Below are 24,151 nucleotides of genomic sequence, written 5' to 3' on the forward strand. Positions count from 1 at the left end.
ATTTTAAAACTAGTAGATGACTCTTTTTCTCTCTTTAATAGCAATGATCAAAGCTGAAGAAAGCAGGTAAGCAATTTTGGACATCAATTTTTATTTACAAATTTGGTCTCTCCTGTAACATCCTTCTGTTTGCTCAGTTTTCTTTATAATACAAATAATTATTTAAAATGTTGGGTTTGATATTTTGATCTCCTCCCCTATAGCATTTTGTTGAGGAAATACTAGGAAGAGGGATATTTACTCAATTTGATGCTTTGCTATACAGTAATTATTAGAATTTGGACTGTGTCCCTTACAAATTAAGACTGTTATGTTAAAGTCCAAAATTCAGTTTGAGTTGATTAGGGAGTGGATGAAATATATCTGTGTTTCTCTTCTTTTACACAGGATTTCCTCTAAATGGGTGAATTGTAGAAAATTTAAAGTGCTTAGAGAACTTTTCATATGGGTCAAATTGCCGATAGATTGGGCATTTTATAATGTGAGCGCTGGCTGAACTTTTAGAAATGCACACACTTGCATGAGTTCCTGTAATACATTACCATGAATGTTTACTGAATTAAGTCAAAGTAGTATAGTTACAGTCTGGTTTTAAAATCTTTTTTAATGGGTTTGGCATTTCTTGCTGTTTATTCCTTCAGTTATTTCTCTTAATCATTTGATTTTATGACAATTTTAAAGCTAGCTTGATTTACCTTTCTGACTACAATAACAAAGTGACCATTGTTCTCTTTTTTTAATGTATAGTAAGCAAGAAGAGTGCACCACAACATCAACAGCCCCAGTCCCTACAACAGAAATTCCGACGACAATGAGCACCATGGCTGCTGCAGAAGCAGCAGCTGCTGTTGTTGCAGCTGCAGCAGCAGCAGCAGCAGCTGCTGCTGCAGCCAATGCTAATGCTTCCACTTCCACTTCTAATACTGTCAGTGGAACTGTTCCAGTTGTTCCTGAGCCGGAAGTTACTTCCATTGTTGCTACTGTTGTAGATAATGAGAATACAGTAACTATTTCAACTGAGGAACAAGCACAACTTACTAGTACCCCTGCTATTCAGGATCAAACTGTGGAAGTATCCAGTAATGCTGGAGAAGAAACATCTAAGCAAGAAACTGTAGCTGAGTAAGTTTAGTAACTTGTCTTCTGAAAATCAGTACTAGATTTCATTAATAAAATAATTGCCAGTTTAGTTAGTGGCCACTGATTGCTTAAATAATTTTTTTTTTGAGAATCATAACATTAAGCCATTAGGTAGTTGATCAGTTTTCAGGCCGAATTTTAGAGGGTCATGCTGCAAACGTTAAAAATAGTTCACAGGAATTGTGGCAAGTAGAGCCAAGGCTAGGGAGTTGGGGTACAAATCTAAAAGATTGCCAAAAACCTTAGCAGGATACATCATATTTCAATACAGTGTTTTACATGAGATCAATGCAAAAATTCATGAATAACAAACTATCAGTATTTTCAGTTAAGATAGCTGTACTGTTTCTTCTTTGGCTATTGGTATTTTGGGTTTCAACCTCCTATTAATAAGTTAAAAAAATACAGCTTTGTAGAAAAATGAATTATGGGTTAAAAAAAAGGCAGTTTGTGGCTGGGCGTGGTGGCTCACACCTGTAATCCCAGCACTTTGGGAGGACGAGGCAGGAGGATCACTTGAGCCTAGGAGGTCAAGGCTGCAGTGAGCCAGTGAGCTATGATTGCACCACTGTACTGCAGCCTGGGTGACAGCAAGGCCACCTCTTTTTTTTTTTTTTTTGGACACAAGGTCTCACTCTGTCACCCAGGCTGGAGTGCAGTGGTGTGATCAGGCCTCACTGTATCCTCGACTTCCTGGACTCAAGCGATTCTCCCACCTCAGCCTCCTGAGGATCTGGGACTACTGGCACAACACCATGCGTAGCTTATTGGCCTGCCTCAGCCTCCCAAAATGCTGGGATTATAGGTGTGAGCCACTCCACCTGGCCAAGAAAAAAAGGCAGTTTACAGAGAAAGTTAGTTGTCTAGGAAGTAAATGAAAAGCTATTCAGCCATAATAATAAAGAATATAAGCTAAAATAATACTGTGATTATTTTTCTAAGTGAAATTCAAGTAGAGAAACATTTAAAAGATAACACCAGATAAAAGAAAACTCCCATTTCACTCTTAGTGAGAGTAAAATAATACAGCTTTTTAATAAAACAAAGCTGTATCTGTCAGCATTCATGGTTTGTGTGTACTTGCATATCCTGTAGTCTAGTACATTTTATAGGGCTATGCTTTATAGAGCTTTAGAAAGTGAGGTCAAGCTAAATTTCTTGACATTTAGGGTGTCCTCATGTTTAAAAGAAAAAGTTAACTGTAATCTCATGATCCAAACATGATTATCCATCTTAATATTTAAGCATGTTGCCTTCATTTTTCCATCCCCTATTTTAAGTATTCTTCTGTTTTCTGTATATTGGTTCTCAAAGTCAAAATAACATAACTTTTTCTGATGTTTAAAAAGTTTTAAAAGAAATCTATATGGTGTATTTGAAGGCATGAAAATGAAATCAACATTTTATTTTATACTTTCTCCCTCTTTTCTCTACATTTAAGATACATGATATGTATCTAATATATCAGAGACATCTTTCACATTGATAGAAATGTGTATCCATCATGTCAAATGATGGGTTATTATTTCATTATGCATAAAACTACCCTGTCGATGGACATTTAGGCTTTTGGGAATAACTTTATTTTGCATCTTGTCATACTGAAACTTTTCTTCAATAATGCTTTCCGTAAGTTTAACATAAAACAGTTGTTTCCTGCTTTATTCTTTTCATCATTTCCTTGGTATAGTGCCTGAGTCATTATAATATGCTTTGATTTTAATTACTATAACAGATTATTTTTTGTCGGTATCTACTATAGTGTCTCTTCGCCTAAGCATGCTACTTAAAAGTACTTTTTTATCCCCCGGCATGCAACTCATGCATTTCTTTATTTTTATGTAGAAAGAAATGCAAGCCTTTGTTTCTCTTCAGGAAAACCCCCAAACAAGTTAATAATTCTGGGTTGTATTATTGTTTGACATCAGTATTCAGCAAACTTTTTATTGAAATGTCAGATTGGAAATATTGTTGGGTTTTTTGTGTCATGTAGTCTTTATATAGTGACGCAGCTCAGCTGTGGCATCACAGTCAGCCATAAACAATGTGAAACAAATGAACATAGCCATGTTCATGTACAACTATAATTACAAAAATTAATGGCAGACTGAATTTGTCTAGTGGATCATAGTTTGTCACCACTGATTTAGATTGATCCTTACATTTTATTTATATTCACACTTGCTCAAATGCTTAGAGTTACTATAACACTAATATCAAACCAGTAAATAAGTTTAATAAGCCATTTAAAACTATTACGCTATTGGTCAGAGGGCTAGTGTTTTAGGTCAGTTAAATGTTTATTTTGTCATTTGTACAGGGTCTTAAAAAGTGATTTAATAACTGAAGTTTTAGGAAACTATATTTCTTTGTCTTAGGATAAGTGTGTTTTTAGGGTTCATATAGCTTTTATTCTAAATGTCAAATTTTAGCTCAACATCAAACATTCAAACAATTTAGGCATTATTTTTCTAAATGAAGCAAAAATTTATTTAATTCAAAAATACCACATTTAAATTTCTCTCTAGTTTTACTCCCAAAAAAGAAGAGGAGGAGAGCCAACCAGCAAAGAAAACATATACTTGGAATACAAAGGAGGAGGCAAAGCAAGCTTTTAAAGAATTATTGAAAGAAAAGGTATTAATATTGCAGATCTTTATTGTTCCTTAGCTTTTTGACATCAAGCATTATAGATTTTTATGTGACATGTAATAATTACCTGGTAAATGAAGTTACTCTTTATTAGCACATTGATGTTATTGATAATACCAATCTCATGAACTCTTGTAACCAAAAATCAACTAAATAAGTCTTGTTTTTCTTGAAGAACGCTTTTGTGAAACTAACTTTCAACATAAAAACTATTGTGTACAAGGTACTTCACAAGCACATTTCTATCCAATATTTAAGACTTTCTAATTCATAATAATTATTTATCTTTTATCAGTAGTTTAAGAAAAAAAAATTTATGATCTTTAAATTTCAGTTTAAAGTTTTCATTTCAGTTCATAGGTGTATTACACAGATTTGCCTTCAATTAAAAAAAAATTTTTTTTTTTTTTTTTTTTTGAGACAGAATCTCACTCTGTCACCAGGCTAGAGTGCAGTGGCGTGATCTCGGCTCACTGCAACCTCTGCCTCCTGTGTTCAAGCAGTTCTCCTGCCTCAGCCTCCCGAGTAGCTGGCATTACAGGCATCCACCACCTTGCCCAGCTGGTTTTTGTGCTTTTAGTAGAGACGGGGTTTCACTGTCCTGACCAGGATGGTCTCGATCTCTTTACCTCGTGATCTACCTGCCGTGGCTTCCCAAAGTACTGGAATTACAGGTGTGAGCCACTGCGCCAGGCCAATAAAATACTATTTTTTAAAACTTGTTTCAGACTCCTGCAAAGGGAAGCGCTTGATGTTTGCAGTGAGTACCGTACTTGGTTCCCGATTATGTGACTTTAACTATCCTTGTGTGACATTTTAATTTTTCATTTAAATGATTTTCAGCGGGTACCATCGAATGCTTCATGGGAGCAAGCTATGAAAATGATTATTAATGATCCACGATACAGGTAGTACTTCAATTTTTTATTTACTTTTCACTTTGAGCATAGCAAGTGTAGCACATTTAAAGTTGTGTAGAAAGATAAAAAAAATTTAACTCCATTGACTTTTGTTGTTAGGATACCTAGTATAGAGTTGTTTTATGTCTAATATGAACCAAGAAGTCAAAGGCTTATCAAACAATTTGAGTAACCTGCTACATATAAAACAAGAATTATTTTAAAAGTAGAAATTACTTCCTTGTCTTTAATAAATTCTTGAAATTTTCTTAATTTATATGTGAAACCAATTTTACTATTTTTTCAAACCACTAATATTTGATTCTTTTGCCTATGTTTACTCTTACATGATATTTTTCTATTAGTGCTTTGGCAAAGTTAAGTGAAAAAAAGCAAGCCTTTAATGCCTATAAAGTCCAGACAGAGAAAGAAGAAAAAGAAGAAGCAAGGTCAAAGTACAAAGAGGCTAAAGAGTCCTTTCAGCGTTTTCTTGAAAATCATGAGAAAATGACTTCCACAACCAGATATAAGTAAGATGTTTAGTGTTCCATGGCCTATATTTACTACATTGTTGTTTGTGTCATCTTTTTTGCCACATGCAGTCGCTGTTCCAGAGCTCATTAAATAAAGCTAGATGACTATGAATGTAGAAGTTTCATGAGGTACAAAATAAATCTGTAGTTAAATGTAGAATTTAACTTGTAGACTTACTAAGTTTTTTAGAGACTGAAAGAAGGAGAGAAAGACTGCATTTAGTAATCAAGTTTGAGGCCAGATGTGGTGGCTCACACCTATAATCACTACACTTTGGGAGGCCGCAGCAGGCAGGTGGTTTGAGACCAGGAGTTCAAGACCAGCCTTGGCAACATGGGAAAACCTGTCTCTAGAAAAAAAAAATACGAAAATTAGCTAAGCACGGTGGCACATGCCTGTAGTCCAGCTCCTTGGGAGGCTGAGGTGGGAGGATCACTTGAACCCAGGAATGTCAAGGCTGCAGTGAGCCATAATTGCACCATTGCACTCCAGAGTGACAGTGAGACCCTGTCCCCCCCCCAAAGAAAAAAGGAAAAGAAAAATCAAATTTGATTGCCTTTTACTTAAAAACATTGAAATTATTTATATTTGTGAGAAAAAAGAGGCTATTTTCATTAAGTAGGTATAGCATTTTTAATAAACTGTTTTATATAGCATTCTTCATTTTAGGTAGCTTTATTATGTAAAATTGTGGGTAATTTAATATTAAAATTTTTTTCATATGTTATTAAATCTATTTTCCATGTGTACTTCTTTGTTTTCCTCAGTATTCCAGAGAAGTCTGTAATTTAGTTCTGTAGTCATTTTGGTAGTCGGTGTGGCTACCCCTAGAAAAAGATGTATTCTAGACCATAAACATTGCCCAATGTGAATTATCTCCTCTATTTCTAAGGAGAGATGGAGGCATGTGCGTTTTTTTTTTTGTTTTTTTTTTTTTTGCAGTTATCCAGGAGTTTGCCTTTAATATATTTATGAACTTAGAAAGTGTTCATTTTGTAGTTTTAAATTTAGTTTAAAAATTGGTTAAAATTAATTTTTATTGTATAATATAATCTTTTTAACAAATAGAAAAGCAGAGCAAATGTTTGGAGAGATGGAAGTTTGGAATGCAATATCAGAACGTGATCGTCTTGAAATCTATGAAGATGTTTTGTTCTTTCTTTCAAAAAAGGAAAAGGTATTATTCTTAGTTATCGGTATTTACAGATAACACAAGATGTTTTCTCATTCTGATGAGGAGTGGTTTTATAACATGTACATTTTTATGGCTTAGTTTATCTAGTTTATATGGTATAGCAGATTTATTTATTTATTGGAAGTAATCTTTACAGAGGAATGTATAGCTTCTATAATAATACGCTTCTTTATCATTCATCTACCATATAAAGTACTGATGTAGACTCAGTGAGTACTCATTCAGCTATTTGTATTGTCATTAATTGGCTGTCTTTTTTGGAAAAGAAGATAAGTTTTTGGCTCATTAAGATTAAAAATGCTGTTTTTTTGGTTATAACATGATAGCAGCAAGGTGCAGTTTTAAACTTACAACATTTTAAAATACCTGTTTTACTTATGTCTGTTTTTCATTGTGCACTGTTACATTTTGTGTTATGTAGTTTTCAAGGAACACATACAGATGCAAGTATTACGAAATTTAAACATAGCTGAAGGTCATTGAAGACATTAGCCTTTATCTGCAATGTGACTTGTCCATGATAACCTTAGTTTCAGACTGTCTGTAATACATAGTTGTAGAAAGGTTTATGGATTATGGGAGGAAAGCCAAAAACGTGATTTCCAGATTCTGGCTTTTAGAAGGAGGTGGAAAATTCAAAGCTAAATTCCAAAGCCAAGCACTTAGGCAAGAACATTAGCAAAGTCAGCAGTGTGGCCATTTAAAGTAACTGAAATTTACTTGAAATTTGATTTTACCTTTGAAATTTGGTCATCCATTAGAATATAAAGAAGCTTTCACTAATTGCAATTTAAATATATTAGTTTCTTGAAACCTCAAAACATACATATTCATACTTTTGCTATAGGAACAAGCAAAGCAGTTGCGAAAGAGAAACTGGGAAGCCTTAAAAAACATACTTGACAACATGGCTAATGTAACATATTCTACCACTTGGTCTGAAGCCCAGCAGTATCTGATGGATAATCCAACTTTTGCAGAAGATGAGGAGTTACAAAGTAAGAATAATGGCTAAGTAAGAGAAATAGTTTTAAACAGTGTCCTCTAGCAGCAAATAATTATTTTCACTTTTTATATGAGATAACTAAGTGAATTTTATGCTGTTGTTTGTTCATTTGTGAAAAAGAGTTTTATTTATTTCCAAATAATATATTTCTTTCTGATTGAGTTTGTGATTCATGACAAAATATTTTTTCAAATTTAAAGTAGCTTTATCAGGTAATCCTTGAAATATTTAAATTATAGGTCAAATTTGAAATTACACTTAGCCACTTGTATTTAACTTGGTAAGAACTAAATTACTTTTTACTCATGTTGTTTTCTTGAGGTAATAACATTATAGATTTGCAAAAAGCAAAAAATGTATTAGAATTATCTTACATTAGGCTTCCCCAAGTTCTCTTTTTCTGAGTTAACCAATTGCTTTTTAAATTATAGCTTTCTCAGCTACCCCTCTAAAAATCATGCTTCAATAGATTTTTTTTTAAGTAGGATAGACAGTTCTCTACTTTGAAAAGCTCCTGGAATAATAATGGTGTTGCAAATAGATTTTATCATAACACTTACATTTTCATTAGTTTTGCCGTATGCATGTCCTTTGTTTTGTCCTATGACATGTTTCAGAGCATCTTTTAGTGAGTTCTTTGTGGAATTTTCCTTAAAACTTTGCTATGCATATAATTACAAATCATATTTGAGCTTAAATACAAATTTCTTTGTTTGTTTAAAGATGGGGTCTTGCTGTATTGCCCAGGCTGGTCTTGAACTCCTGGGCTCAAGTGATCCTCCCGCCTCAGCCTTCCAAAGTGTTGAGAGTTACAGGCATGAGCCACCTCACTCTAGCCTAAATACAAGTATTTTTGACAGGCGAATTTGAAATTTTGGGAAGTTAATGCAAATAATCAAACTACTTCACTTGTTGACATTTGACACTCTAAATTTTAACTGGCAAACACTTTCTTTAGACATGGACAAAGAAGATGCATTAATTTGCTTTGAAGAACACATTCGGGCTTTAGAAAAGGAAGAAGAAGAAGAAAAACAGAAGAGTTTGCTGAGAGAAAGGAGACGACAGCGAAAAAATCGGGAATCCTTCCAGGTAATAGAAAAGGCTCTCTTTTCTACTTAGTTTTATATTATGCTTACTGAACTTGAACAGTGATATTAACACTTTTGAGATAGCTGTTCTCAGATCATAGACTTAGGCTTTGTGAGGACTCATACACATTTAACTCTTTAAGTTCTACAGATAAACATTAATAAATGAGGTTTCAGTTGGGAAAAACAACAGGAGAGATGACTGAAAACAAGATATGTGTGGTGAGTCAATAGTAGTAGATATTTAATCTCTAGACAACAGAGGGACTGCTAGGGTATAGTTTGAGGATGGGCCATAATTTCTTAAACACTAAAATAAGGACCTGGGATTGCATGTTTTTTAGCTAGTAGTTCATTTTCATAATCAAGTATCATTTATTCTTAGTGATGGAAAGTATCATGGAGCAGTGACTTTTTTGCATTTCATATCTCACCAGATTTCCCATTTCAACAATAGTTATAATAGCTAGTGTTTATTGATTGCTTACTGTTAATACAATTTACTTTTTTTTTTTTTTTTTTTTGAGATATAGTCTTGCTCTGTCACCAGGCTGGAGAGTACATTGACGCGATCTTGGCCCACTGCAACCTCCGCCTTCCGGGTTCAAACGATGCCCCTGCCTCAGCCTCCCAAGTAGCTGGGACTACAGGCACACACCACCGTGCCTGGCTAATTTTTTGTATTTTAGTAGAGACGGGGTTTCAACATGTTGGCCAGTGTGATTTCAATCTCCTGACCTCATGATCTGCCCACCTCGGCCTCCCAAAGTGATGAGATTACAGGCGTGAGCCACCACACCCAGTTACAATTTACATTTATAATCTCAAATTTTATGACAGTCTTACCTTATATAAGGGTATTTATTGTTCTTGTTATATACATTTATATAACTAAGGAAGTGGACTTGGAGAGGTGCAGTGACTTGCCTAAGTTCAACAGCTGCTCAGTAGTGAAGCCAGAATTTGAATCCATGCAGTTTTGATTACAGAATCTCTTTCTTTAATGACTGTATTAGGATAAATGCTGGGTTACAATGGCTTTAAAAAGGTTTTTTTTTTTTTTTGAAATAACAATTGTTTTGGTCTAGGGCAGGGCACATTGCCATCCCCTTGGACAGTCATTCTCAAAATTCAGTGTGTATCAGAATGACCTGGAGGACTTTTTAAAAATTTCTTCTGACCGAGCACAGTGGCTCATGCTAGTCATCCCAGCACTTTGGGAGGCTCAGGCTGTCAATTGCTTGAGTCCAAAAGTTCAAAACCATCCTGGGCAACTTGATGAAACATGGTCTCTACTAAAAATACAAAAAAATAATAATTACAGGCATGGTGGCATGTGCCTGTAGTCCCAGCTACTCAGGAGGCTGAGATGGGAGTAACTGAGCCCAGGAGGTCAAGGCTGCAGTGAGCTGTGATGGCGCCACTGCATTCCAGACTGTGTGAAAGAGTGAGACCCTGTCTCAAAAAAAAAAAAAAAAATTATTCTCACCATGCCAAAGGTTACTAACCGTCTTAAATGTCACAGCCAGTAGAATGATTTAAGTCCTTATTCAATGAAAACTTAACATTTACTACTCTTGATGGATTCCTTTATCTTAGTGATTTCCTAGACTGTCATATTCTACAATGGTTAAAAACACACATTGTTTGGCCTTACCTGAAGAATTTGAATTAGTAAGTCTGGGGTGGAGTCTGAAAATTTGCATTTCTAAATTTCCAGGTGATAACTATACTGTGGGATCATACTTCAAGAACCAGTGTCCTAGCTTGTTAGCCTTCTCTACAGAGTTAGGAGTATGCTGCTCGCATTTCACATTTTAACTTGAAAAAGTTGAAAGAACAGTTCTTTTTAAAGCTAATGTAGAAGTTCTGCTCACCTCCTTCATTCAGTTTCAGTTGCTGAGAATTTAGTCAAATGGCCGTAACTAGCTACACAAAGGAGGCTAGAAAACTTAGCTTTTAATTAAGCAGCCATATGCCTAGAAAGAAGGGAAGGACAGATTTTTAGGAGGGCTGTTACCCTCTTCCACTACCTAAGCTTTAATGTCTCTGAGGAAGGTTTTGCAGTGGTTTAAAATAAGGAGACATATATGAAAAAATAATAATACAGTGAAAATAAGGTAGAAATCTGGGTCACAGAAATTGAGAGACTATAATGTAAACAATACTGAAGGTGGAGACTATGAAGAGAAATTTTGATGTAAAGGCTGTATGGTTCCTTAAATAAGCCTAAATGTGACTTTGAGTCAGATTGCTATATATCTGGCATGGTTTCTGATTACTATTAATATAATTGGTGTTAAGTATGTTGTATTAATATTCTTTCAGATATTCAGCCCAGTAATTTTCCTGTTCTGCTGCTACTTTAAAAGATTTATTTAGGACTTTAGTAAAATGAATTAAATTAAGATTGGCATTAGACAATAAAAGATCATTAATGGAGAGATTCTCAGTAATTATGGTTATGATGATGACTGTCTTTTATTTAGTATTCATTTGCTAATCAGATAATTCATTACATCTATGACAAGGAAACTATGACTTCTTTTTTCTTAAGTCTTAAAACCGGTATTTGAAGTCAGTGTCAAGTCTGGAAAGGATCCATTTGAGGCTTTCAAGGAGAACCAGGGGAATGTAGCCAAGAGTTTGGGGTTTTAAGATAGAGCATGATCCCCAGATGCACAGAATCAGTATCATGAGGGAAATTATGAAGATGGTTACTCTCAAACCATAGGTCAGACTTACAGAATCAAATTCTGGAAATGGGACATAACAATATGATTTTTTTAAACAGTGCTTCAAATGAGTCTTTGAGAAGCCCCTAAGGTAAAGGAATCTATGTAAAGTAACATGTTAAGAAATTTCTATGTAAGGAAGACTGAAAGAATACTGTTAAGAGTGGCATTTAAGGTCTGTAGTAACCATTGGCATGGTAGGGAAAGTTAAACAGTCTGCCATATAATTGAAAGATAAATAGAGGTACAATTTTACCTTTCAGTTATTCAATAAGACAAGTTCAAATAAGCTCGGGGTTAAGAGAAAGACTTTTCTGGGGTAAGAGAAAACCAGTCAAGAGGGGGAGAATGAAGGAAGAATTGAAAAATAAGGGTGACTCTTATTAAACAAAATCTTTGAAGGTTTGCAATCCAAGCATATATATAAATACAGTTAATTGAGAACAGCATATAAGGAGACAAAAAGAAGGATGAAGTAGCTTGCTTTCCATAATATAAAAGATATGTCTTTTCGCCCCTAAAATGGGGCTAGTAAATAGAAGAGAATAAGAACTATACAGTTTTGTCAGAGCAGTTTTCAAACCTGAATTCACATCGATCTTCTAATAATCTAAATACCTGGATATTAATTTGTATTGCTTTAAAAAAAAAATAGTCCTCAGGTGATTCTGACTTTCAGGTTAGGGATCCACTATTGAAATAAATTTAGTCTCACGGTTCTTTGACTTTATCAGACAGATCTCACCAATCTAGAAATGCAAGAAATACTAGCAAAGCAGGTATGATAGAGTGAGGTAAGTTCAAAGGTTACTGGAGCATCACTGAAGATGGTTTCCAAGCTATTTTAGAGACTCAAAAGAGAGAGCAAGTGAGGAACCCGGTGACCACAACAATGGTGGTTAAGACAGAATTCCATTTATGTTAAAGGAGAAGGGTAGTAACAAAGGGGTAGATACACGGTTTGAGAAAAGAATTTCAGAGTTGTAAGGCAGTATGGACATACTTAGTCTTGTTTGAAGAGGAGTTAGTTGAGTTATAAGTGCCTAATATTACTTTAGTACAGCTCTAGCCAATAAAAATGTGAATGCCACAAATGTGATTTTAATTTCTTACTAATTTTAGCAGTTTAACCCAATATAACCAAATATTTTGGCACATAATAAATGTTTTAAAAAATTGCTGGCTGGGTGCAGTGGCTCATGCCTGTAATCCCAGCACTTTGGGAGGCTGAAGAAGGCGGATCACCTGAGGTCAGGAGTTTGAGACTAGCCTGGCCAACATGGCAAAATCTCTAAAGTATGAAAATTAGCTGGGTGTGGTGGCACATGCCTGAAATCCCACATACTTACTCGGGAGGCTGAGGCAGGAGAATCACTTGAACCCAGGAGGAGGAGGTTGCAGTGAGCCAAGATCGTACCACTGCACTCCAGCTTGGGCGACAGCGAGACTTCTCAAAAAAAAAAATTGCAAATATTTTTGGTACTAAATCTTAAAGATCGTTGTATTTTATACTTAAGCACATCACAACTCAGACTAGCTACATTTCATGTGCTCAAAAGCTACATTTGGTCAGTGGCTACCTTATTGAACAGTGCAAATACGGGAATTGTGGGAACAGGATATAGAGTTATAGTTTCTTTTAGAGGAGTTTGTTTATAGCAGCAGTCTCCCACCTTTTTGGCTCCAGGGACCAGTTTAGTGGAAGACAGTTTTTCCATGCTATGGTGGGCGGGGGGGTTGTTATCATCAGGGATTAGATTCTCATAAGGAGCACCCAGCCTAGATCCCTGGCATGCTCAGTTCACAGTTATGTTTGCAGTCCTATGAGAATCTGATGCTGCCACTGATCTGACAGGAGGTGGAGCTTAGGCGATAATGCTTGCTCCACTACTCACTTCCTGCTGTGTGACTGGGTTCCGGTTCTGTGGACAGGGGTCGGGATCCCCTGGAGGGATTAAACTCCCTCAGGATCGGGTTGGAAGCAGGAAGTGTGGAAATTGAAACTAAATATGGGTTTGAATCCTGGGTCTCCAAACTGCTTTGGGAAAATTATACATCCTCCTCTCCTAAGGCTCCATATTTGTTTAAAACAAAAAAAAAGAATACCTAGAACACGTTAGGCACTATGTTTAAAGGCAAAAAGTATACATTTAAAGAAACATGCGTATACATTCTTTAGCCTCATCATTTGAGGTAGATAACCAATATTTTAACTTTTACCTTTTTTTTTTTAAAGCTAAAAATTATGTTCTATCTTAAAGAGTAGAAAGTAGAACCTTAGGAAGATAATGTGGTATTTCAAAGGTCATTTTCTCTAAAGGACAAAATATTTTTTTGCCTAAAGGTAGTTGTTACTTTGCTCAAATAGCAAATATTCTTTGCACCCAAACAGGTTTGGGATAACATTGGTAGAAGATTTTTAATTATGTCAAGGTTTTTGTGTGTTTTCATGTTAGATTCTTATTTCTCGTGTACTTAGATGACTTTGCAAATACGATATTTCTCCCTAGATATTTTTAGATGAATTACATGAACATGGACAACTACATTCTATGTCATCTTGGATGGAATTGTATCCAACTATTAGTTCTGACATTAGATTCACTAATATGCTTGGTCAGCCTGGTAAGATTATTTTCTTTTCTAATTTACCATTATGGTAGTAGTTGGAATGGGCCAAAGGCAAAGGTGATTGTGTTGGGGGAAAGGGTGCTTTGTTTTTGTTTTTTAAACAAAAAAGTAATTGCAGCTCTTTGGTTAGAGCTAGCTTTTGACTTCTTTAGTTTTTTCATTAGGATCAACTGCACTTGATCTTTTCAAGTTTTATGTTGAGGATCTTAAAGCACGTTATCATGATGAGAAGAAGATAATAAAAGACATTCTAAAGGTAAATAAGTATATTTATTTTTACCTTTTAACCTATAGTATATCTTAAAAGTTGGTACTATATTTCTTTGATTTATGCATTATTAAGTTAACAAGATTTCTTTCTTTTTAGGATAAAGGATTTGTAGTTGAAGTAAATACCACTTTTGAAGATTTTGTGGCAATAATTAGTTCAACTAAAAGATCAACTACATTAGATGCTGGAAATATCAAATTGGCTTTCAATAGTGTAAGTAATTTTTTCTGTTGTAAATAACTAGTTTAACAGTATAGATTTTAACTTACTCAGATAAAAGCAGATAAGTTGCAGAGTATTGGAATAAGGGAATATGAATAGAATTTTACTGAGTAGTAGCCAGTCTTTCAGATAAGGTAAAAGAAAAAAATTTATTTATATGACAAATTGGTATTAAACTTCCTTTGCTCAAATTACTGGTATCATACATAAATTGGCCCTTATAAAACAGGCCTTGGGCCACACATAAACTACACTAACGCTAACGATAGCTGATGAGCTAAAAAAAAAAAATCGCAAAAAAGAATCTTATAATGTTTTAAGAAAGTTTACAGATTTGTTTTGGGCCACATGTGGCCTGTGGGCCATGGGTTGGACAAGCTTATTTTAAACAATGAGTGATTCCTAAATTAACAATAAATTATTTTAGCTAACAGTGATTATACTGTTATAACTGAATAAATATGATTTTCTGATAGTTACTAGAAAAGGCAGAAGCCCGTGAACGTGAAAGAGAAAAAGAAGAGGCTCGGAAGATGAAACGAAAAGAATCTGCATTTAAGAGTATGTTAAAACAAGCTGCTCCTCCAATAGAATTGGATGCTGTCTGGGAAGATGTATGTATTCTTGTAAATTTTTTGTAATGAGTTCTTTTCTTTACAGTTGAGAAAGAAATTTAAAATACACTGTTTTTCATTTTATAGCCACAAAAATAAGCCAAATTTATTTGTAGAATATATTAAACATATTTAGAATGTAATAAAAGCATTAAATCAGCTGTGACTCTGCGTTTAGGAATATTTGTAAAGAATGGTTTGGACTTTTGAAGGGGAGAAATAATGCACTTTAAAGGGACTGGTTCATCACAGTTTTCACTTGCTGCTATGATTCATTTTGGCTGTATTGGTGTGCTTTTCTTGGTATTCACGTATTTATTTTATATCTGAATTTTTCAGATCCGTGAGAGATTTGTAAAAGAGCCAGCATTTGAGGACATAACTCTAGAATCTGAAAGAAAGCGAATATTTAAAGATTTTATGCATGTGCTTGAGGTAATTTTAGAATTCCCATATATAAAATATAAACAAATTGAGGAATTTAGAATGATGAAAGTATGTTGCTTAATACTCATTGCTTTATACAAGTAGTTACCTGGGACGGTTAGAGAATGTTTTTTTCCCCTATAAAAACTGTTCTTAAGTGAAACAAATTATAAGTTTCCATGGGAATATAAAGATTTGTATGTGAAGGCTGTGTTTGGTATTTTTAGAAAGTTTTAGAAACTGAGCAGTTTGGCAGCCACACGGCTAGTAAACTTAAAGAAAACTTAAAATCTTTATGTAAAACAGATAGAAAACAGCTTTTAAGCACGTTTGAGATATTATACTACATTAGCTGTGTAGAAAACCCAGAGTTTCTGGAAAATAATGGAATAAATGGTAATTTTTGTTAAAATAAGCAATGAAATAGTAATATCTCAGGTCACTGTAATAGTTAGGTAAGGTTCGCTGAACACCATGGCTCATGCCTGTAATCCCAGCACTATGAGAGGCTGAGGCCAGGCGTGCTGATCACCTCAGGTCAGGAGTTCAAGACCAGCCTGGCCAACATGGCAAAATCCCGTTATTAGCAGGGAGTGGTGGCTGGCACCTGTAATCCTAGCTACTCAGGAGGCTGGGGCAATAGAATTTCTTGAACGCAGGAGGTGGAGGTTGGCAGTGAGCCAAGATAATGCCACTGCACTCCAGCTGGGCAACGGACTAGGACTCCATCTCCAAAAAAATAGTTAAGAGTATTTTGATAAGTTTCATTTAGACCCTTGTAAGTATGCTGAGTTGACCAATAATTATTGAATAATAATATTTGATGCCTATGTGGATCAGTATTCTAATTGCTTTATGTATATTAAATGTGTGAACTTAATCCTTTCAACAAGCCTATGAAGTTAATATGTGAACAAACTAAGGCAGAGAGAAGTAAAGTAACTTACAGGGTTGGAAGCCAGGCATGATGACCTTGCTCAATGCTTTTAGCAAGTATGCCATGCTGTCAGTTCTAGACTAGCTAATTTATAAGCTAAAAACTAGTATATGTTTAATATTGTAGTGTTGTACTGTAAATGGGCATAGCGGTCACTAACTTGACTACTTCTTATTTCTTTGGATTTGTTGTTCTTGATTAATATAATGTTAACCACAGCCTTTTCTGTAACATGTACTCACATAGGCCTGTATTGTTTCATAGCTGCCTCTAGATGTAGTCCTGTTGGCCTTTTTTTTTTTTTTTTAAGACAGGGTCTCACTGTATCACCCAATCCAAGCCCAGAGTGCAGCGGTTCAATTATGCCTTACCGCAACCTTCACCTGTTGGGTTCTAACAATTCTCCTAAGTAGCTTGGACTGTAGGCACCTGCCATGACATTTGGCTTTTCGCTTTTTTGGTTTCTGTTTTTATAAAGATGGGATCTTGCTGTATTGGGCAGGCTGAACTCAAGGAGGTCTCCTGCCTTGGCCTCCTAAAGTACTGTGATTATAAAATGAGCAACCATGCTAGGCCTCTAGATCTTTTCTGTGCCAAATGTATTATAGACCAGAAGCATCTGCATTACCTAGGAGCTTCTTAGGAATGAAGAACCTTAGGCCCCATCGGTAGAAATCCTGCATCTTACTTTTCATTTTAGCCAGATTCCCAAGCATTAAAATGTACATTTAATTTTGAGAAGCTCTGCTGTAGTGTCTTATCTATTTTCCCCCATTTGAAGAATCTCCAGATTCTTTTCATGATTTATACTGGGATAAAGTAGTTAGGTGGTAGTGGTACCATACAGAAGGACTGAACACATTCAGATTTTTGGGCCTTAATAATCTGAGCCTTGAGGTATTAAAGGGAGGTTAGTGTTATAAAGAAAGGTAGGTTAGTGAGATGAAAAGGGTAAGAGTCCATTCTGAGATCCAGACTTCCCATTTCCACTTAAGTAACTGAGGTAGAATTTATTCTCAAAGCTATGGATTTGTTTACGGGCGAGGAGCTTATACTGCGGCGCCCCATCCCTGCTAGCCTAATAATTGTTATAATGAGTAAAAATCCACAAAGACAACATATGGATGTCTAAGGATGTCTTGTTTGAGGAGGAAGGAAATAGCTCTTTGGGGGAAATGAAAGAGGAGTAGATTTGGCATTTATTCTGACATCAACCTTATGTATCTCAATTTAAGGATGGCTCTCAGGTTGTTTTTTATCTTAGTGCTCGGCCTAGCTTGCTGACCAAAGCTGGATTGATCAGAAAAAGCATGCCTGAATGTCATTGTATTTCACTGTCATTAAAAGCAGATGTGACTGCATATTATACTTTTCTTCTAAACCACACTATTCTCATTCTTCTTAAAAACTACTTTTTCAGCCAGAAAAAGTAATCCCACCACTTGGGAGGCTGAGACAGGCGGGTCACTTGGGGTCAGGAGTTCGAGACTAGCCTAGCCAACATGGTGAAACCCTGTCTCTACCAAAAGTACAAAAATTAGCCAGGCATGTTGGCACGCTCCTGTAATCTCAGCTACTCAGGAGCCTGAGGCAGGAGAATTGCTTGAACCTGGGAAGCAGAGGTTGCAGTGAGCCAAGATTGCACTACTGCACTCTGGCATGGGTGACAGGGTGAGACTTGGTCTCTAGAAAAAAAAAAAAACCTACTTTGTCTACTAACAGTTTTTAACATTGTTTTGTTTAGATGTCCAAACGAGTGGGTATAGGATGGGCAAGTAGGAACAACAACAAAAAAAATGACGATTCTTTGCAGTTTCAAGGGATTACATTTCTATATATGGTAGAGTTTTACTCTATGAACTTACTTCCCTAGCTTTTTAAAGATTCTTTACAGTCTGTCTACAGTAAGTGTAAATTCTTGAAATTTTCTTTTTTCTTTTGTCCCTGTAGCATGAATGTCAGCATCATCATTCAAAGAACAAGAAACATTCTAAGAAATCTAAAAAACATCACAGGAAACGTTCCCGCTCTCGATCGGTAAGGGAATTTATTATATGGCACCATGAGTGTATTGAAGTGTTAGCATTATTATGAATGAAATTATGTGTATTTTTTAGGGGTCAGATTCAGATGATGATGATAGCCATTCAAAGAAAAAAAGACAACGATCAGAGTCTCGTTCTGCTTCAGAACATTCTTCTAGTGCAGAGTCTGGTGAGCATTTCTGTTTATTTGATTAAATCATTGACACTGATATACTCCATTCCTGACACTTTTTTTTTCCTTTTATGCTCCTCAGAGAGAAGTTATAAAAAGTCAAAAAAGCATAAGAAGAAAAGTAAGAAAAGGAGACATAAATCTGTAAGTAAGCTTCTGATTTTTACATTTCACCTACGCTTTTGCCCTTAACTTCCTCAAATCATAGAACCTTTTTCTTTTTAGTCCTGTGTAGTCTAGGACAGTTTAGGTGGGCACGTAAACTTCAAGTTTTGTAGTTGCTCTTCACCTTAATCTTCCATTAAAATCATTTGGTGAGCTTTGAAAAAATATACATACCAGTGTTAGGATCCCCTATCCTGGTCTTTAAAATTTTCTAGAAAAAGGACTCAGGGAGGTGTGTGCATGTGTCTCTGTATGTATGTATATTTGTGTGTATGTGTAGATTGCAGCTGTTGTTGAGAACCATAACTTTAAACAACCACTCCTCTACTCTTGTAGTTCTTAATCTTAGGTATTCATTAAGATCCAGCTAAGGAGCTTTTTCAAAATGTGAAGGCCTGGGTGTTACCACAGACCTATTGAATTACATTTTTTAAAATTTGAATTTGTACATAAGTGATGAAGAACCATTTATTTAAGCACTTAAATTTTAAATAATTCCTGCTTCTCAGCAATTTCAAGAAAATTATTTTATTAATACATCTGTCTGCCTTATGTGTTAAAGCTAATAGCAGTATCCTATGTACATTTATAAACCAGTATTATATTGGGTTGGTGAAAAATGTACTCTCTCTGTATTTACATAATAGATATTACAGATCTGATGTGGTAGTAAGTCTCATGAGTGATATTTTATCCTGTCAGAATATTATCCTTCCCAAGGGAAAGCTGTCCCCCATGAATCTTGGGTAAATTCTAAATCCTTGAGGTTAACAATTCACATTACATTTCACTACTCTAAGAACACATAACCGTTATACATAGATGTTCTTAAATATTACCTATATGAGAATGGTATCTTCATCAAAATGCTAACCTGTTATTTCCTATTCAAATAGGACTCTCCAGAATCCGATGCTGAGCGAGAGAAGGATAAAAAAGAAAAAGATCGGGAAAGTGAAAAAGACAGAACTAGACAAAGATCAGAATCAAAACACAAATCGCCTAAGAAAAAGACTGGAAAGGATTCTGTAAGTGTTTAGAATTGTTTCATACCTGTGTTTTCAAAATACAAAAATGGATTCTGTGGCTAAACCATGATGGTGTTGAATAAATAAGTCTTTTTTCCAGATGTGCTACCATTGAAGAAAACAATGAAAATTTAGTTAACTACATTTCACACAATATCAGTTTTTGGTGATGAATGACCCTAGATTTGATCTCCTAAATTTGGTATTTTTAAAATATAACATTCTGTAATTATGGCCTTAACTCACTAAGAAAGGATATATGATTACTAAGTAGTGCCACTGGATATTTCTTACTTAATCTTCAAAAAATTTTTTTAAGTGAGAGACTAAATCTGGGATTCTCCAGATATCTACTGTTGTCACTGATATTAAATCCTTTGTTTCAAAAGGTAGCAATTCCAATAACTTTTAGAAATACTTATTTGGGCTGGAGGAAGGGCAAATGAATACAAGCCAAAGTTAAGAGTTCAATAACAGATCACGTAATTAGTCCTTAGTTTTTCAAATATATGTATATATGATTGTAATAATAATGCAAATGCTGTGGGTTTAGCAAGGGTAAATGCCTGTGAGTCATCACTGGAGAGCATAAACTATGTAGATAAAGCTGTTAGGGATTTCTGGATATTCAGATTTGTTGGTATAGGGTGGATTTTTTTTAAGAGCTGAAACAGGTGAGTCTGAGTCACATTGTCAGTGAAGAGTGAATGCCTCCTTTGTACTTTTTAGCAGCTTGTGGGTTAAATGAAATCCCTGGAGTGAATGAAAAAGGACAGTAGGTGAACTATCCACTTTTCAAAGGTTGTACAGTGCAGCATTATTTTTGTTTGTTTGTTCATCCTAAATCTTGTCCTGCTCATAAGTTTTGTGTTTTTATTTACTTGGCATAGGAATCCATAAGCTTAAAGCATAATACTTCCGTTTCTGTGATAATTCTTCTGGAACCACTGGGAATCTACAAAATTAGCAAGAATATATTATCTGGGAAATGAATACCTGGCTTCCATTAAATGGAAATATTTTTTCTTATTCACACGATCTTTAAACCCTGTGAAATGTGTTTCTTTGGAAGAGAATTTATATAGATAGTGGTTTCTTTTTTTTCAAAGGCTTAGCACTTAAATTTCTGAGTACTGATGCCAGCTATAATTGTAATCAATGTCTTTTCAGGGTAATTGGGATACTTCTGGCAGTGAACTGAGTGAAGGGGAATTGGAAAAGCGCAGAAGAACCCTTTTGGAGCAACTGGATGATGATCAATAAATTATACCAAATATATGTTTACAGTATGATTTAAAGTCTAATTCAGACCAGGGACTCTATTTTAAGTTCAACTGAAATAACACTGGGTTTTAATTATATCACAGGAGGAAAAAAAGTGCATTTAAGTATTGTTATCATGGACTTTATAAAAGCAAAGGAAATTGAAAATAACTTTTGATTCTGTATCAAGAATCATATTTTCATACAGTCATAACTGTCTTTCTGTGACCCTTTCACAGGGCACTGTAGGATGGATTAAAGGTGGCAATTTACTGATAACTGCAGATGTCTCTACTTTGTTCTAAAATCTAAGTCATGAGGTGATTTGATTTACTTTATAGAAGCTGGATTTTGAAGATATAATGAAAATTTTTTTGATAATATAGTAGTACAAAAAAAGCACCAGCAACTGATAAAACTGCTTTTTTGTGCACTACCCAACTGATTAAAGCCAATGTGATCTTTTATGGTGAAACTCCTAAGAAATAGGTGTTTTTGCTGGAAACTTGGTAGACCCTTAATTATAGTGGTGCTAATGAGCACTACTGTAATAAAGCCACCATTATTTTTTATCAAACATCTGAATACATTTTAAAAAGGCTATTGTGAGGGCATTATTTTGAGCATCTATTTTGAGGTGATGTTTAAAAAAAAAAAACTTTAACATCAAATCAAATTGTAAATTAATTTAAATATATTGCCTTAAGGACCTACTAAAGAATGTGCCACCAGACTTTAAGTGATAGTTGCAATATCCTTGTCTAAAAAAAAAAAAAAAAAAAAAAAAAAAATTGACTTAAACATTTTCTTTAACAGTTGTCTTTTTTTTCTAAATTCAGTCTTTCTCTTGCTTTTTTTCCCCTGCTATTGAGGAAGTATTTTGCCTCCCCTACTCACTGAGAAGTATTGACTTCGTGGTACACATTCTAAAGCATTTCTGATTTGAATATTTTTGTACATTTTTATCAACTATTAAACCTTCTCTTCTAGTGTGTACTAGTATTTATTTCTACTTAAACTGTTCAGCTAAATTGTTTGATCATTTTAAAGTTACTAAATTCCTGAAATTTTGCTTCATCTTACCCACACAGCTAGTTTCCTTTCCTTTTTTAATATTTAAGAACATTATAAATCAGTGCATTTGAGGTTCGTAGATTTGTTTTTCACCTATGAATTTTTTACAGACTATTTTAGAGGGGCGATAGATTGAAGATAGAATACTCTTACATGCTAACTTTTGAAGGTTGGTAATGTAATTTATACTATTTTCCTTCAGTGCAGGAGATTTTTAATTAAGTAAGTAAATTTTAGCACCTATTCTTTCATATTATGTTATTCTTTTAATTTGTATACTTGAAGAGATCCTATTTAAAGGTGGGATTTAGAAGAACAAAAAGTTTTTTCCTTATCATTTTAGTGACTTTTGAAAGTGGGCCTGACCAGAATGTCTCGTTCTCATTTTGCCCCCCATTTGAATTAAATATAATGTCTACTTTTTAAAGGCTGAAGGGGCAGGGGAGGGGATTGTTTCTCAGTTTGTCTCCCAAGTTACTTTTCTGCTATGAAATATAACCAGGCTTTTTAGGAAGACTCATCTTGGAGAAAATGTGAAGTAATCGTTTGCTTGAGATTAGTCTTCTGTTGTATATTAGAGTCAAAATACATAACTTTGGCAACAGGGAGTTGTCTAGACTCAATTTTCAGAGGTCCCATTGTAGTAAGTTAATATTGCCAATCATGTCAATCACCTGACATGGAAGTGAGTGGCAAATCTTTAAAATATGCATTTGATATTGGCAAATATATATTAGTGATGTTTCACAAAAGAATTTTAGAATCTGTAAAAACAATTGTTTTCATTACTTCCATGAATGATTTTTAAAGTACAACTTTAAAGTTTTGATTTTTCTATTTAAATAAAAAGCTATTGATGTGTTTTAGCATGTCCTCAAAATAGATTCCTGTATTTCTTACAGAGATAATCTTACTGTAACTGCAAATCCCTACAACACTATAGTTTCCCTGTAGTTCACCCATGAAAATTATTTTACTTAAAAACAACTATAGTAGTAAACAAATTGCAATTCAAAATGCAACATCCTTGCCATGAAAGATATACCTTAAGTGACTGTGGTCCTTTGTCTACCTTTCAGGATCCCATCAAATGGGATTTAGTTGCTGGAAAGTTACTTGACAGTCTGAAGGCACAGGTGATAAGATTTTGTTAGAATTATCTGTGAATAATTTTAAACTAATAGGTTATGTTTCTAAATCTTCAGTTTGGTAAAAAACTGAAATGTCTTGGAATACTGGTTTGTTTTTTTTTTAAGACAGAGTTTCACTCGTGTTACCCAGGCTGGAGTGCAATGGTGCAATCTCGGCTCACCGCAACCTCCGCCTCCTGGGTTCAAGCAATTCTCCTGCCTCAGCCTCCCGAGTAGCTGGGACTACAGGTGCACGCCACCATGCCCAGCTAATTTTTGTATTTTTGGTAGAGACAGGGTTTCACCATGTTGACCAGGATGGTCTCAATTTCTTGACCTTATGATCCACCCGCCTCGGCCTCCCAAAGTGCTGGGATTATAGGCGTGAGCCACCACACCCGGCCGGAATACTGGTTCTATCAGAGTTGAACAAATATGTTAAAACAGGAAAGTGTGTTTATTTTCAGATAAAGGGAATTTATACTTTTCATTAAAGCCTCAGAGTCTTAGGATAATGTTGAGGGTTTATCTTCCCTCAGTGTCATTAATATTATGTTGAATCAAATTCGCTTATACATTTAATATCATACTTACTCAAAATCAGGACTTTAAATACTTTATTATTTATTTGTTTATTTTGAGATGGAGTCTTGCTCTGTTGCCCAGGCTGGAGTGCAATGGCATGGTCTCGGCTCACTGCAACCTCAGCCTCCTGGGTTCAAGCGATTTTCCTGCCTCAGCCTCCTGAGTAGCTGGGAATACAGATGCCAGCTAATTTTTGTGTTTTTAGTAGAAATGGGGTTTTACCATGTTGGCCAGGCTGATCTCGAACTCCTGACTTTGTGATCCACCCGCCTTGGCCTCCCAAAGTGCTGGGATTACAGGCATGAGCCACCGTGCCTGGTCAATATTTGGTATTTT

At 35.0% G+C, this 24,151-nt stretch overlaps 1 protein-coding gene across 8 annotated transcripts in view; it reads left to right on the forward strand.

The window, feature by feature from the left end:
* The window catches only part of PRPF40A (pre-mRNA processing factor 40 homolog A), a 57,892-nt gene extending 35,872 nt beyond the window's left edge, over nt 1-22,020 (forward strand). For 4 of the 8 annotated variants that reach the window (XM_012457049.3, XM_064382763.1, XM_012457053.3 and 1 more), the window contains 18 exons: nt 42-66; nt 748-1,122; nt 3,669-3,777; nt 4,636-4,700; nt 5,057-5,221; nt 6,294-6,402; nt 7,268-7,418; nt 8,385-8,518; nt 13,763-13,877; nt 14,036-14,139; nt 14,251-14,367; nt 14,853-14,990; nt 15,330-15,425; nt 18,304-18,390; nt 18,471-18,567; nt 18,653-18,714; nt 19,632-19,763; nt 20,934-22,020. In XM_012457049.3, coding sequence (XP_012312472.2) covers nt 42-66; nt 748-1,122; nt 3,669-3,777; nt 4,636-4,700; nt 5,057-5,221; nt 6,294-6,402; nt 7,268-7,418; nt 8,385-8,518; nt 13,763-13,877; nt 14,036-14,139; nt 14,251-14,367; nt 14,853-14,990; nt 15,330-15,425; nt 18,304-18,390; nt 18,471-18,567; nt 18,653-18,714; nt 19,632-19,763; nt 20,934-21,026 — 2,174 coding nt within the window. In that variant the 3' untranslated portion in view covers nt 21,027-22,020. The remainder of the gene's footprint in view (nt 1-41; nt 67-747; nt 1,123-3,668; nt 3,778-4,635; nt 4,701-5,056; nt 5,222-6,293; nt 6,403-7,267; nt 7,419-8,384; nt 8,519-13,762; nt 13,878-14,035; nt 14,140-14,250; nt 14,368-14,852; nt 14,991-15,329; nt 15,426-18,303; nt 18,391-18,470; nt 18,568-18,652; nt 18,715-19,631; nt 19,764-20,933) is intronic. The other 4 variants (XM_012457050.3, XM_064382764.1, XM_012457054.2 and 1 more) reach the window with 1 other exon arrangement.
* Nucleotides 22,021-24,151: the final 2,131 nt, after the last annotated feature.

Source organism: Aotus nancymaae, unplaced genomic scaffold (genome assembly GCF_030222135.1).
Source record: "Aotus nancymaae isolate 86718 unplaced genomic scaffold, 86718_ANA_hifiasm-v0.15.2.pri h1tg000029l, whole genome shotgun sequence".
In the NCBI taxonomy this organism is placed as follows: Eukaryota; Metazoa; Chordata; class Mammalia; order Primates; family Aotidae; genus Aotus; species Aotus nancymaae.